General features: G+C 56.4%; 1 protein-coding gene across 2 annotated transcripts in view; it reads left to right on the plus strand.

Annotated features, from left to right (window-relative positions):
• The first annotated feature begins 246 nt into the window (after window positions 1–246).
• The window catches only part of PAX7 (paired box 7), a 95,295-nt gene continuing 80,978 nt past the window's right edge, over window positions 247–14,563 (plus strand). Inside the window, exons 1-4 of one of the 2 annotated variants that reach the window (XM_032864056.1) lie at window positions 247–331; window positions 2,901–3,136; window positions 3,723–3,852; window positions 4,652–4,786. In XM_032864056.1, coding sequence (XP_032719947.1) covers window positions 247–331; window positions 2,901–3,136; window positions 3,723–3,852; window positions 4,652–4,786 — 586 coding nt within the window. The remainder of the gene's footprint in view (window positions 332–2,900; window positions 3,137–3,722; window positions 3,853–4,651; window positions 4,787–14,563) is intronic. The other variant, XM_032864057.1, reaches the window with a different exon arrangement.

Consider the following 14,563-nt stretch of genomic DNA (forward strand, 5'->3'; position numbering starts at 1 on the left):
TGTCACCACCTTCCCTCCCCCCAACCTCCGCCCCCGCCGCGCCCCCCTCCCCAGCTTCTGGACGCGTTCGACTGCAGCCCGGGGTGGGGGGTGGGGGTAGGGAGCGTGTGTGTAGGGGAGGAGGGGGAAGAGGTTAAAACAAGAGAAGTGGAAGAAGAAGGAAAGAAAGAGATCGCAGCAGGGGTAAAGGCAGCGGACGGGAAGCGATTTTGGCCGAGTCTGGACTCGTCCGCGGCGCGCGCAGGAATGGCGGCCCTTCCCGGCACCGTCCCGAGGATGATGCGGCCGGCTCCCGGGCAGAACTATCCCCGCACCGGATTCCCTCTGGAAGGTAAGAGCGCCTGGGCTCGCCGCGCCTCCGCTCCTCCGCCGGGAACCCGAGGTCCTTGGAGAGGCAGCGATGTCCCGGGGTGGCGGCGGCGCCCGCGGCAGCGGGAAGGGCGGGGGGGTCCCCTTCTCTTCTGGGGACCGAGTCCGGGCGCTGGACCCCCGGAAGTTTCGGGGGCCGACACTTGTCCGTCGTTGCGCGGCTTTCGGTGACCGGCGGCCTTCCCCCGCAGGGCGGACCTCCCGGCAGATCTCGGCCCCGAGTAAATTTCAAGTCCCAGCGAATTTCAGTTCGTGGCCACTATTTTCAGACACTTTCCCCGCGGTTACTTTCTCGGCTCTCCGCGCACGCCGGCTACAGCGCTTTCTACTCTCGGTTTTGAACTGGTCCTTTTTTCAGTCCTGGCACGGTCCTCCAATCCCTTTTATTTCGAAATGCCAGCCATGTGCGGACAGCGTCTATGTCTAAAACCAGAAAGGCTATCCGCTTCTTCCAAAGCACCAGACAGAAATTCCTGCCTTTTGGTTAGAAAACAAACTAATCTGAAATAATAAATAGTAACGACTTCCCCCCCCCCCCCAAAAAAAAAAAAAAAACTTTTCGCCTGGGCTTCGGAACTTGCAACTCTCCTGGGAGAGATCCTCAGGACGGTGAGCGGGCACCGCAGTGTCCGGACAAGGGGAAGAGGGGAATTCTGTAATGTGTCCTCCGTCGGCACCCAGCACCCGGGTGAGCAAAGAGGACCGGCAGGGCTCGGTTCCTGGCTGGAGGAAAGGGTGGGATCGCGCTGCCAAGACCCTACCCTGTGTTTGGGTTTTGTTTTCTTTTTAAACTAACGGAAGGCCATCAACCTGTCATCAAACCCAGGGATCACTGGGTTTCTGGGGGTGCGTCGCCCAGGGTGTCCTACAGAAGTGGTGAGAGATAGGTGCCACTTTCATTTTTTAATTACTCTTCTTGTAATTGTATGAGCCCCTTGCGCGTGAGGAAGGGTAAAGGAGGCGGGGAGGGGATGGACGGGCAGGCAGCCTGCGCTCTGGGGAGGGAGGGGTCCCTCTGGCAGCGAGATGGCGCGGGTCCCTGAATTAGACTGAGGCGAAGAGAGTGGCTCCGTGATCAAGTGCGCGCTTGCAGCCACGCAGGCGGGAGAGCGCACATGCCCGGGGATTTGCCGTAGCACTCTCCTGTAGCGAATGCAAGTAAAACAGGCGGCCGAGGACGCACAGCGGATTAGAACAATATTTGCCCAACATGACGGAGAATACTGAGGAGAGCCGAGCGCCGGTCGCTAAAGAGGCTCTTGAATATAAAGTTGGGCGCTGGAGGGCTCTTCAGCGCTAATGGCATATCCCGCCGCGGAGACCGAGTGACTCTGACTTGGCGACGCACGATTTCTGATTAAATCCGAGGGTGGCTTCAGACACCTACTTTTACAAAGAGAGGTGGGGGGACCAGGAGCGCGAGGGTGGAGGCGGTAGGAACGGCTGGGCAGCCGAGCCCCTTCTCGCCTCCTCCCTTCCAATTACACTGGCAGCTCCCTCCACTCCGGCGTCTGTGAAATCGTTCTAATCTGCCAGATCTCCGCAGCCGCCTGGTCCCCAAATTGGGGGAATGGAGGCCGGATTAGTGCACCGGGTGCCCCCCAACCTTCTGTGAGGAAATTGTGTAGACTTTGCATTAAGGCTTCTGAGGAGCTCTCCCCTCCGCAGGCACACTACAGCAGGGGTGCCTGTCTCCCTGGTTCCCAAAGTCACCCACACGGGGAGACGCTGGCCCATCCATGTACCACCCTCACAGAGCCTACAGGGACCGAGTCTGGATTTCTGAACCCAAATAAGTATTTGATATGGGAGCTTGCTGACAGCGGAGCGTTGCCCCCAAATTGCCCCAAAACGAAATTAGAACTTTGAGAGAGGTTGGAACCATGGGGAGTCCCTCGAGGGACAGCCAGGTGACCCCAGAGGCAGTGACCAACAGCATCGTGTCACCAGTTCCTCGGCTGTTCAATTATAAGTAGGAAGACCTGCTGTCCAGGCTAGGGCTGTACATTCTGGTAATTAACCAGCTTCTTCTGGCTCCCCCCAAAATGGATCAATCTTGACCACTTAAGGCATGGAAATGACCAGTGAGAGGGGGCCACCTCTCACTAGCCATTGACCTCCCTAAGAGGCAGGCAGACCTGTGTCCCAAACTGCATCCTGAGGGATGGAGCCACTGGACCCCCAGACTCCCAAGACTCCACCAGCCTCTTGGCTCTGCTTTCTCCTTCCCAGTCACGGAAGCTTCAGATCCCTCATTCCCCATACTGTGACAAGAGTGGGGGCATACAGCATCTGGGGGACTGAAGCCGCCAGCTATGACTCCTCTCTCCATCCTTCCAGGACCCTCTCTCAGCTTTCTGACAGTTTTTTCCTGACCCCTGAACAGCCACACCTCCAAATGGGGGGAACCTGCAGACCCTCTGTCAGGGGTCTTCAGGCTCACAAAACTGGAGTCAAGGGGCGTTCTCACTGTCTCATCCCCATTCACACCCTGTGCCTCTCTCCTTCCTCATTTCCCCTCACTCCTCCAGTGTCCACGCCACTTGGCCAAGGCCGGGTCAATCAGCTTGGTGGGGTCTTCATCAACGGGCGACCCCTGCCTAACCACATCCGCCACAAGATCGTGGAGATGGCCCACCACGGCATCCGGCCCTGTGTCATCTCCCGCCAGCTGCGTGTCTCCCATGGCTGCGTCTCCAAGATTCTCTGCCGCTACCAGGAGACTGGGTCCATCCGGCCTGGGGCCATCGGCGGCAGCAAGCCCAGAGTGAGTGTCTCTGCTGCAGAACTGGCAGTCGGCCTTCCCATGGTTGGGGGATCCTGGCTGTGGCCCCTCTCACTACCTTCTGTCGTCCAGTGCCACTGGGGTGTCCATATGCCTCTTATGAAAAGTACAGGAGGAGAGTATCCTCACTCCCAGATATCCCCCTCATTATTTGGATTTCTAGGGGATAAGATAACTGAGGTTCCATGTTGTCCAGGACTTTGAGGCCAATGAGTCATCCCCTGGGCTGCTCCTACATCAGCCCAGACCACCAGCATCATCCCAGACCTGGGGAACTCTCCCCTCAGTCTTGCCTGAAATAGTGAGCGAGGTGGTGGGGGGATCCCAGGAGTCCTTATTAGGTCCTATCTTATTACCTGTCACTACCCTATGCACTGGGCTGCCTTCCTTGAAGGCAAGCACAGGTTTTGTGAAAGGGTAAAGCCAATCTCAGAAGGGGGGGAATGGGAGGGACATGGGATCCAGAGCCACCAGCCTGGCCTGGGGCTCTTGGGAGTTTGATATTAAAAGTGCCTCCCTCTCCCCACCTCGTCTCTCCACTCCTGCTCTCCCACCTCTACCTCTGAAGCAGGTGGCGACTCCGGATGTGGAGAAAAAGATCGAGGAATACAAGAGGGAAAACCCAGGCATGTTCAGCTGGGAGATCCGAGACAGGCTGCTGAAGGATGGACACTGTGACCGCAGCACGGTGCCCTCAGGTGAGAAGGCAGCTGAGCCGAGCACAGCACGGTCTGGCTCAGCTCGGCTGTGCAGGGCTGGAGGTCAGATAGGACAGAAGGTGATGAAGAAAGAGAGCAGGAGGGCAGAGTTAGAGCAAAGGAGGGAATCAAAACCGAAAGGAAGATGGAGGGAGGGAAGAAGGAAAGAAAGAAAAAATTAGGAAAGACAGAGAAAGGAGAAGGGAGAAGGAGAGAGGAAGGAAAGAAGGGAAGGGTCTGTCCTGGGAGGGTTGATCTCCTTGGGCTCCCTGGACCCCTTTCCCCAAGTCACTCTCTCCATTCTGTTAATGCCACCAGCTGGCAGTGGGTCCCAAATAGGGAGGCCCTCCACCGCGCTGCCCGTGAGGCAGCAAGAGGCCTGGGGTGGACATGCATGTGTGCACGTGTGCCAGGGGGGAGGAGGGCATCCAGGCATGCGAGGTGGGGACACACACCTGGTGTAGGGGTGGCAGTCACAGGGGCTGGAGGGCTTCTGGCAAGGTCCTGGAGAAGTGGGCATGGGTGTGAGTGCATCTCGGGGTTGTGACCGTGTTAGGCACAAGTGTGTGCAAGGAGGAGTATAGGAATGCCACTGTGAGAGTGTCCCAGGTGAGTCCCCTTCCCTAGCCAGCGACCGCACTTGGATGTAAATGCTTAAATGGGGGGGGGGTCAGTAGGTGTGAGTCCCCTTGCCATGCGTGGCGGGGAGGGACTGTGTGGCTCTCTCCCGGGGACCCAGGTCGCCTGGGTCCGCTGCCCCAACAACTTATACTTGCTCTTTTGCCTTTGAATTTCTGAGGTTTAGTGAGTTCGATTAGCCGCGTGCTCAGAATCAAGTTCGGGAAGAAAGAGGAGGAGGATGAAGCGGACAAGAAGGAGGACGACGGCGAGAAGAAAGCCAAGCACAGCATCGATGGCATCCTGGGCGACAAAGGTAGGGAATCTCCGGGGGGTCTCCACCGCGGAACCCCGCGTCCCCGCGCGAGATCGTGCGGACCAGTGAGTGGTTCGCTTCCGCCGCTCAGGGCTAGCGACCGCACTTTAGCGGGAGGACTCGCAGCCCCCGGGGCAGCCGGGAGCCCCTCCGGGTTTGCGGAGAGCGCCCCCTCGGTGCGCCCCGGACCAGGGCAGAAGGCGGAGCCGGGGCGCAGACGGGCCTCGTCGTCCCCGCGGAGCCGGCTGCAGGTTGGTGCACTGCGCGCCTCCGAGTGCGCAAGCCCCGCGCGCAGGGCCAGGCCGAGCGCTCCGGGGCGTGTGCCCTGCGGGGCCGGCGTTTTGGAGGCGAGTCCCGGTGTGGATCTATTATTTATAGGATGCTTGGACAAGGGGGCGGGGGGCGAGGAAGGAGGAGCCGGCCTACGACTCCCTAAATGAATTTGTTAACCAGACCCGCACACGCTCTCTAAACGGTCCCTTGAAACCCTGCCTGACAGTTGACTGACCGCTGCAATCAATAAAAATTAGCGAGGGCCGCCGCCTAAGCCTCAGCCCCGCGTTGCCAGGGGCCCGAACCGAGACAGTGCCGGCTGGGTGCAGACGGGCGCACCAGTCAGCGCTTGCCTCTGGCGGGGCCAGGCGTGGAGGCCAAGTTCCCCCCAAGGCCCAGGATCGGAGGATCTCTCAGGCGGGGAGAAAGCTTCCGGCGGCACCCACCCTCTCCCCTCGTGCAGCTCCGCCGCCCCGCCGGCTGGGGTCTGGGCCTTGCGCCCTGCTTTTTCTCCTGGTCGGCTAGGGAAGGCGGTTTATCTTTCAAGCGCCTGCACGCCCGGGAAAGGGGCGTGTGCTTTTGTTTCTGGAGCGGGGGGGGGGGGGGGGGGGGGGAAGTCTTCCACATTACCGGCCCCCCTGAAGTTCTATTTGAGACTTGGTCACTGTGCCTTAAGTGGGGGAAGGGGGTGAGAAACAGAAGTAGAAGGCCCAGAGTCACAAAGACTGGCTGGGGAAAGGAGGGAGCCCACAAACGGGCATGCCGGGAGGCAGCAGGCAGACAGGAAAGACAGTGGTCCCGCAAGCCTGCAAAGCGGTAGCTTTGGAAAAAGTGGGGGAGTCCCCCAAACTTGGAAACTTGCAAAGAGCACATTTGGCTTGAATTCCTTTCCAGAGGTGTCTCGAGGTACCCCTCTTCTCGCTTCCGGTGAACTCCTAGCCTGTGTCTCTCTCTCTCTGCAGTTGTCAGTAGTCTCTCCCAACCTTGAAGATGAACTTCACAGACAAAGCCCGCTTCCAAAGACAACACCCAGGGAGGCCCAGCCCCCACAGGCCTGGTGGAGGGGGAAGGTGGGAGGAGGGGCAGGAGCAGCCCCTTTGAGAGAGCAGCGGAGAGCTGGGGAAGGGGCGGGCTATTGACATTCAGGGCCCCAAGTGGAGCCCAGTCCCGCCAGGGACAAAAGGGCGAGGGAAGAAAGGGAGCGAGCTGTGCCTGGCACCCCGCTGTGCCCGGCCCGCCTCGGAGCCCCGGGTCTTCAGTGGGAAGCCGCCTGGTGCAGCTCAGGAGCCCCTGGCTTGGCTGAGGCCGCCCAGAGCCCTGGGACCCCTGCCGGGGGGGACCCATTCCTGACTTCAGTTTGTATCAGAAAGGGCTTCTTCTTTTTTGTGGGGTGGGACACGTTGAACTTGAAATGATCTTTCCTGGTGAAATACCACACAGCAGACACCGTTTCTGAGAAGTACCGGGCAGAAGCAGAAGGAGGTTTGGTTTTATTTGGAGAGATTTTAGGGTGTGTGTGTGTGTGTGGCGCGGGGGGGGGGGGTTGCCCAGCTCAGTCTGTGAGGAAGCAAAATAGGTAAGTCTCTTCTGAGAAAGAAGGAAAGGAGAGGCAGGGGATAGAAAGCGTGAGCTTTGGGGATCCCTTTAGCTCCGGGGAGTTCAGGCACTTCTGGCGTTGGCCAGGGCTTATGAAACCGGCTCACAGGCAGCTTCGATGGAGAGAGGATTTCCCTGCAGCAGAACCAGGAAGCTTCAAATCTCCAAGGGTTTAGAAGGAGCCTGCTGGTTCCAGATGGGAAGGCAGAGAGCACAGGAGCTGCAGAAGTGAAACGGAATCCTTGGGTCCGGTATCCAGAGAGCCTGGCAGGTTTTGAGTGACAGTGGGCACATGGAGCACGGGGACCGTGAGCTGGATGGCTGTGTAAAAATGCATGTGACTCTCCGTGTGGCTGTTTGCCCGTGGGCCTTTGGATCATTGTGCCGTGGGTCGTATTCTGTGCAGGTGGGGGTGGGGTTCTGCGTGGCTGTGCAGGGTGATTGGACGCCGGTGTGAATGAGCAGAATGGCAGTGGGGATGAGGGACGGTTGTCTGTCCCCCCGGAACAAAACATATCACCCCCCTGAGTACCTGGGGCAGTAGGCAAGCACCCCAGTGAGCCACCCAGCTGGAACCTCTCCTCTCTCTCCCAGCTCCCCACCATCAGTTTCATGGCCAAGTTAAAGGGGAGAAGACCTCCTAACCTCCACCCAAGTCGGCCAGGTGGGGAGAGGCAGAGAAGCCTCAAAGGGTAGAGCAGGGGGAGGGGTGCACACCCACAAACTTTGTTTTGGTTTCTTGCTCGTGACAAATGCTTTCTCCGGAGGGGTTGCCCCTCTCATGGCGGGGAGCCTTCCAAGAAGGGGTTTAAGAGCTCTCCTCTTTAAGCGCTAAAGAGAGATCCCTCCCTGAGTCCGTTTTTCCCTATCGTCCGCTTGGCATTTAATAATGTTAAGACTTATTAGAGCTGGTAATGAAAACTGGGGCTGCTGAATAGGAAACTGTGTTGCAGAAGGGTGTTATAGCTCCCAGGCATGGTAAGAAACTATTTATCCGCAATCAGTCCTCACTCTCGGAGTTTGAAGCACAAACGTTAAGTTGAAGGGTTTTAAAGCAGATTAAATTGAGCCTTTATTTCTGTGCACTTTCATCTCTGAACAGCTCACTCCTGCTCCCCTTGGGCTGATATTCATGAGGCTGTTCATATATATTTTTTTTTTTTTTTGCTCTTATCCTTGTTAAGACTGAGTTATTAGGATTGTTGGTTGTGAGAATTTCAGACTGCAGCGGATAGGGGCTCCAGCCGTGCTCTGCTCACCTGGAGAGGGAAATGGACAGTTCCTTGCCCTCATCCACTTGGACTCTCTTCTCCTCACCCCTTCTCCCAGGATCAGGGGAGAGACACAGGCCAGATACCCAACCGGGAAAGGATTTGAGGACGAATGGGAAAGGAAAAGCTTTTCCTAGTTTGAGCCCAGGGAGAGTCTGGTGGGAAATTTGAAAGGGGGTTGCAAAAAGTCAAACCATTTCTCTGTGGGAAGAAATAGCAAAAAAGAATAAAATAAAAAATAAAAGGCAGTAACAACAGCAATAAACAATAAGAACACCAAAGCCTCATGCATCTGACAATGTACAAACTTGGGCTGAAACTGACCAGATCAGACATGGGGCTCCACCTGGGTCTCTAGGGTACAATGCCCAGAGAGGTCACAATTAATAGGAAATAATGGAGGGGGTCGCAATATTTAAAAGAAGAAGATCGAGCGTGCATTTCCTCTATGGGGAGAAGTGCCATGGTCAAAGTCCACCCAAGATTCGCTGACTTCCCGGGTATGAAAGACCATTCCAGGTGGGGGCCGAAGGTGGTGTGTGTGAGGCAGATCCGTGTTTCTGTGCATTTTTCCTTAACTTATTTTTAAAGCAGCAAACGTACAGGTGTGGAGTGGGAGATGACGGAGAAGGCTCGGAAAGGAGGGGAGAGCCCCAAGTGTCGGTTTTAGACACTTGTAAAAGGAGGTGGGAAACAATTTAATTTGGCAGTGCCGCTAGCTGCTAATGCGGTTTTCGGTCGTTTGCTACCCTGGAGGAAGCTGTTTTGATTGTGTGTACAAGGACCTGCCAAATTTAATTAGGCTCCGGGGGAGCGCATGAATAGGGGAAGGGGGGCAAGGCTCCCCTCCGCACACACCGTTTTTTTTTTTTTCCCCCAGCTTCACACCTGGAAGGGGCATTGTTTACCGGATAGGCAAGAGCGCCCGGCCGAGGGAAGGGGAGGAGGCGCAGAAAGAGGGGCCTGGGAAGAGGGAGCAAGGGAGGGGACGAAGATAGTCCATTTATCAAGAAACAATCTGCATTGATTTAAACCAACAAGTTCCCTCCTCTGTAAATGTGTGTTTAGAGAAAGGTAATTGACACTCCACCATATCAAAGGATTACCCCGGGTTGGCAATCTAATCAAACAGAGTCCAGACGGGATTTGAGGCTGTTCAGAGTGGGATCAGCTTCGCATAATGGGGGCTCGGAGGAAGATGGGAGGGTGTCAGGCAATTCCCCGGCTTTAGGCTGCGCTCCGTGGTGGATATTCAGTGAGACCAGAGGGAGAGAGGGGAGGAGGCGGTGGGGGATGGGGTAAGCAGAGAGGGGGCGAGCCCACACTGGGCTGACAAGACTCCCCCTTTCTTCCCTCCATCCCCCCGACCGAAGAAGAGAGAGGGGAAGGAGGGAGCTGAGACTAACTGAGAACAACAATGAGATAAGTATTACAAAGGCAAACACTGGCGCTCGCTCGCTCGCTCGCAGCCCCGGAACCCGCGGTACATAAACAAAGTCGGCAAACTGTTTGCCAGATAAACTCGTGCCTAAATCGAGTGTGACGGGCAAGGAGAGTAGAGACAGAAGGAGATAAGGTTGGAGGGGGAATGAACGAACATAATCTAATAGAAGACATTTAGCAAACAAAGTTGAAACAAGGGAGAACAGGCGATCGGAAGGTAATTATCCGCCCCAGAGATGGAGGGAAGACTTTGGAGGGCTGGGGGTGCGGTGGGGGGGAGGCAGGAGCCGCGGAAGAGCTGCGTGTTTGAGGGGGGTGTCTTTGGGACTCCACGGGGAACCGGGAGAGGGTCCCCAGGGCCTGCAGAGGAAGGGCTGGGCTCCCAGGTTGAGGATCCCGCGCTGCTCCAGTCTCCTGAACGCGTTTGTAAACGGGGTGGGGGTCCCCCGCCGAGAAGGCGTGCGGGTTTTATGTTCACCTCTGGGCACGCACCGCCACACACCGGCTGTTTTGAGGCGTTTGTACCTAAAAGACTCGTGTGCGCAGCACAGCCGTGAAAGGAATTAGATATTTACCAGTTTGAAATAAGCCTGGCTAAGAAGAAGAGAGAAGAGAGAGAGAGAGAGAGGGGGACATTGAAAAGACGAGGCTGGGGGAAGACTTCAAACGAATTCATCACTTGGAATGGTGGAGGGGAGATTTACCAGACAGTATTGGGAAGTTATTTAGATATTAATAACACATTTTCCTGAGGCGCGACCACAGCAGCCATCTGCGCTGCTCTCCGAGCTATTTGGCTGGGTGAAATATGGGCGTCTCAAATGTTGGGAAGAGATAAGGCAATCAGGCTAACCCTGGTCCTAAGACTCCATCGCGGCGTTAAACCCGGATTAACCTCCCCCCACCCCCACCGCCCCCTCCCCTTTCACAGCTTTCCAAATTTTTCAGTGGAATTTACATGGAAGGATTTAAAAGCACATATAACAGTAGCCTTAAAGCAGTAAGGTGATTATTTGGACTTTTTTTTTTTTAAAGAATGTCTTTCTGAAAATGATAGTTGTCACACACTACGTTTTATATAAATAATATTATATAAAAACATATATATTTTTATATACGGAGAGAAGGCTGAGCAAATGAGATTTCCTACCAGGCTGCCTCTTTGGAGTTCCCGTTTGCTATCATCGGCAAAGTTGATGAGGGCTTGGTTTCTAATGGGCACCTATAGAAACTTGAAGTGTACAAGGCCCTGGTTCTGGCCCCAGAGTTCGCCTAAAGCCAGACAGAACTCATACCCACAGAAGAGACCCAGAAGTGCCTGGTGAGGGGAAGCCTTCCTACTGCTAAGAGCATAGAAGAGAAACCCCAAAGGGGAGATGCTCCAGGGACTTTGGGATCTTGAAGGCCATGACTAAGATGGGGGGGAACATTCCAGGAATTCCAGAAAAATAGCTCTTCTCCCTCTTCTACCCCAGACTAATGAGGTAATTAGGAAACCCAGTTGGGGATGGGGATAAGAGGGGATTGGAAGGTTGGGTTGCCCCCCTCGGTTTTTGCTGTCCTACGCCTTCCTTCTTTTCCCTCCTCCCCCCAACTCTGGCTGAAAGAGGAAAAGGTGGAAGTGGGGTCAGCGCTTTCTGACCTGCTCCGGAGCGATTGGCCCCGGCTGGGGTCGGGCAGGGGGGAGGGAGGGAACTTGCCTTCCCAAATCGAATCAAGGCAGAACGGTGACCTAAGGGGGAAACTTCGCCATTAGTAGATAGATCTCTCCAAAACTTCAAACAAAGTGGGGTGGGGGTGGGAGGAAGGGAGTGGTGAAGCAGGGGAGTCAGAGGCCTGGCAGGGAAGGAGTCGGAGAGACAGCACAGAGGGGACCAGGAGACTGCGAATGGGAGGGGCCTAGAGGAGGAAGAGAAAGGGTCGAGGGCAAAGGGGAGGTGGGGGCCAAAGGAAGGGGTGTAGGGAAGGGGATGCCAAAGGAGGGTCGGGTGCACTTCGAACTTCAGCCTTGGGGGAAGAAGAAAGGTACCCCCCCCCCCCGCACTGCAGCTTTGGGAGGGATGAAGGGAAGGGTGTGCTCCCCAGATCATGCTGCAACGAGGCCCGGAAGGCATTCCAGGGCGCCTGGGGTGCTCGTGCCTGGCCCTCTCTTGGGCAGCTGAGGGAGGGCGGGTTTCAAGGACCCGCGGAGCTCTGCAAGCTTGCTGAGGAAGGCTCTCTCCGGTTTCCCCGAGACTGCGGGGCAGCTAATGGTCCAAGTTTTGGTCGTGGGGGCCCTGGCTGGGCGCTGGGTCTGAGCCCAGGTGGAGACCCAGGGAGGGATGGCAGAGACCGGGCAGACGCAGAGCCATGGAGGTGGCACGAGGAAGAGTCAGAAAGGAGAATAGCGAAAGAGGGGAGCGAGGGAGAACGCTGAGCGCTAAAAGAATCCACGGGAAGCAGGCCTATGAGAACCCGCCCAGAGCGTTTGAGGACGCTGAGAAATGCGGAGGGACCGAGAGGGGCGCGGAGCAGCAGGAAGAAAGACAAAAGGACGCAGAGTCACCGAAAGGCTGGCCTGGGACAGGCAGATCAGGAGAAACCGCGGGACCTGGAGACAGCCCGCGGGAGAGCGCGGGCGGAGAGGGCGAGCGCGCAAAGCCGGGCGGCGGCGGGAGGCGGGCGAGCCGCTGTCGTCCTTTTGATCCTCGGCGGCTTCCCCTTATCAGAAGCGCTTTCGGTGACACTGGCACAAAGGCGGTTCATCATATTACAGCGCGGCCCGGCGGCTCGCTGCGATCCCGCCGCTTAATTAGAGGCGAGCGAGTCGGGCCAGCGGAGCGGGAGGGAGGCCGACCCCAAGGCGGGGGCCTGAGCTCTGCGCTCCGACCCGGGGCGCTGGGAAGGGGACGGCCGAGAGCCTGGCCCAGTCGGGACTAAGAACGAGGAGGGGGGCGAGCGGGAAACCCTTTTCAGAGCGCTGCTAAATAAACAGGCCTGTCGGAGTGGGGCGCGGGGGCGGTTCACTGTCGGGAGAGGGAGACTCGCTGCCTTCCGAGTTTTTCGAAGCAGCCCCTCTAAGTTCTCAGGTCTGGGGAAGGGATGGCGTGCCGGCCAGCGTCCGCACTCCCGGGCTTCCCACGCTGCCGAGTGGGAGCTGAGTGAGGGCAAGTTTGCAGCCCTGGAGAGCTGAAAGTTTCGTGCTGCTCTGGGCCCAGTTCACACCCGCAGGTTCCCAGCGGCTGAGAGTCCCGTTCCCTCTTCCGAAGGCATGCCCTGTCTCCATCTGAAGCCAACTGCGCTAGGCAGGAGGAATCGGGAGGGGCAGAGTGCATTGCGGTGGGCCCAGGAAGGAAGGGTTCTCGAGTCTATCCTGCCCCCAACTCATGAGCAATGTCATCTTGGACAACTTGCTCAGTTTCTCTGGGTCTCCGTTTTCTCCCATGAAAGCCAGAGAACTGGACTGAGTCAGATTCTTGTCCTTTGGGGGGACCCTAGACCCCTTGGAGAATTGGATAAAATGGGGGAAAACTGGCCAATCACACAAGGCCATTCAGATAGAATTTTGCCAACAGTATAAAGGGGTCTCTGGGCCTCTAGAGGCCACACCCCTTAGGAACCTCGCCTATGCAAGTTTCCTGGTGATTCCAGTGTGTGTCCCCCGACCTGCTCCCCCTCAGCAGCTCAACTCCAGAGTGGGAGCCCAGGAGCTCAGGATGAGAGATGGAACTGGGGGGGGGGGGGGGGTTGTGGGGGTAAAACCCTGCCCCCCATCGGGCCCTTGCTGCTTCCTCGCCTTTCCAAAACAGGGGCAGCAGAGCCCCCCCCCCATTCATTTGATGGAAGCATCCTTTCTGAGGATAAAATGAACACAAATGCTGTGTTCCCCTTTTGTCTGTTCCAGAAAGAAAAAAAAAGAAAAGAAAGAAAGAAATTTGTTTCAAAGGGCCAATTTCTTCAGTCTATAAAATTTTGTTGAGCACCTACTATGTGCTGGCCATTGTGTTAAGCACCCAGGGGTAGTACCTGAGAAATCAGGAAGGTCCCAGCCTTCAGAAAGTTTTGAGCCAGGTGGTTGAGACAGAAAATAAACAAGCCTACGTTGAACAGACCTGCCTCAGGGCATGTGTTTCTGTGCATGTTTACCTGGGTCTCAGTGTGTGCCTGCCCCCTTACCGGGCTGCCTGTGTGCTCTGGTGTTTGTGAGTGTTGCCTTTGTGTGTTTGTGTAGATCTGCGGGTGTGTACAACAATGGGCTATGTCTGGGGCCAGAGCCAGATTTGGCAAGGCAGCCCCCAACGCGGCTTTGGGAGTCATAGGCATCCGACAGGGCCTGGAAGCACCCTGGGTTTGAGCTGAGCAGAGGAGGAAGAAGTAGCCAGGCGGCTGGGCTCTGGAGCCTCTCCCCTTCACTGTGCTCTTTGTTTGCCTCTGAAAAAAGATCAAACAGACCCCAGGACAGGACGGAAAAAGGGGTGGGGCGTCGGCCCAAGAAGTAGCTTGGGAAACTCCACCCTGAACTTTTCTGGGGTCTTTTCCAGGGGACCCAGACCAAGCGGAGCCCCACTTGAGGGGCTACCTGCCTCTCCATAGGACCCCCCCCAGTTGCCAGCCTCTGTGGGGGTAACAGGTGGAGAGGGTCCGCTCCTGGTTCGAATTACAGTTGTGGGTCTCTAAGCCACTCGGGAAGGTGGAAAGAAGGCAACATTCAGGGGAATTTCTGTGGGGTGTCCTGTGTTTGGATGGGGTGTTGTCTTACTTCTTCATGGAGATTGTGTATCTGGGATCAAGCCCTTCGGTTCCCTGGAAACCTACCTGTCCTATAGTCTACACCACCGGCTTTATCTGATTTAGAGTTCACCTCTAGAGCAACAACTTTGGGGTTGGTAGGCGTCAGGGGGAGTTCTAAGGAACCTTCTAGAAGGATCTCATTCCCGGTGGAAGACTGCAGAAGAGCTTCTTTCTCGTGCACTCTCTTGTAACCACAGAACCAACTCCCACTGTTGGTCCAGCAGCAGAATGGGGGAACCTGGAACTTTCCAGCCCGACTTTGTATGAACCCCTCCCACCCCCTGTCCACTCCCACCCCACCTTGGTCCTCATCCTTGCAATTTTTTATCTTTACCTGGAGAGCTCGAGCTTGGGTTCACACTCTTCAGAGAACCAAAAGTCCAATTGGAAAAAAGAAATTCCAGTGTATGTGTGTGTGTGAGAA

Source organism: Lontra canadensis, unplaced genomic scaffold (genome assembly GCF_010015895.1).
Source record: "Lontra canadensis isolate GAN:19392208 unplaced genomic scaffold, GSC_riverotter_1.0 scaffold25, whole genome shotgun sequence".
NCBI lineage: Eukaryota > Metazoa > Chordata > Mammalia > Carnivora > Mustelidae > Lontra > Lontra canadensis.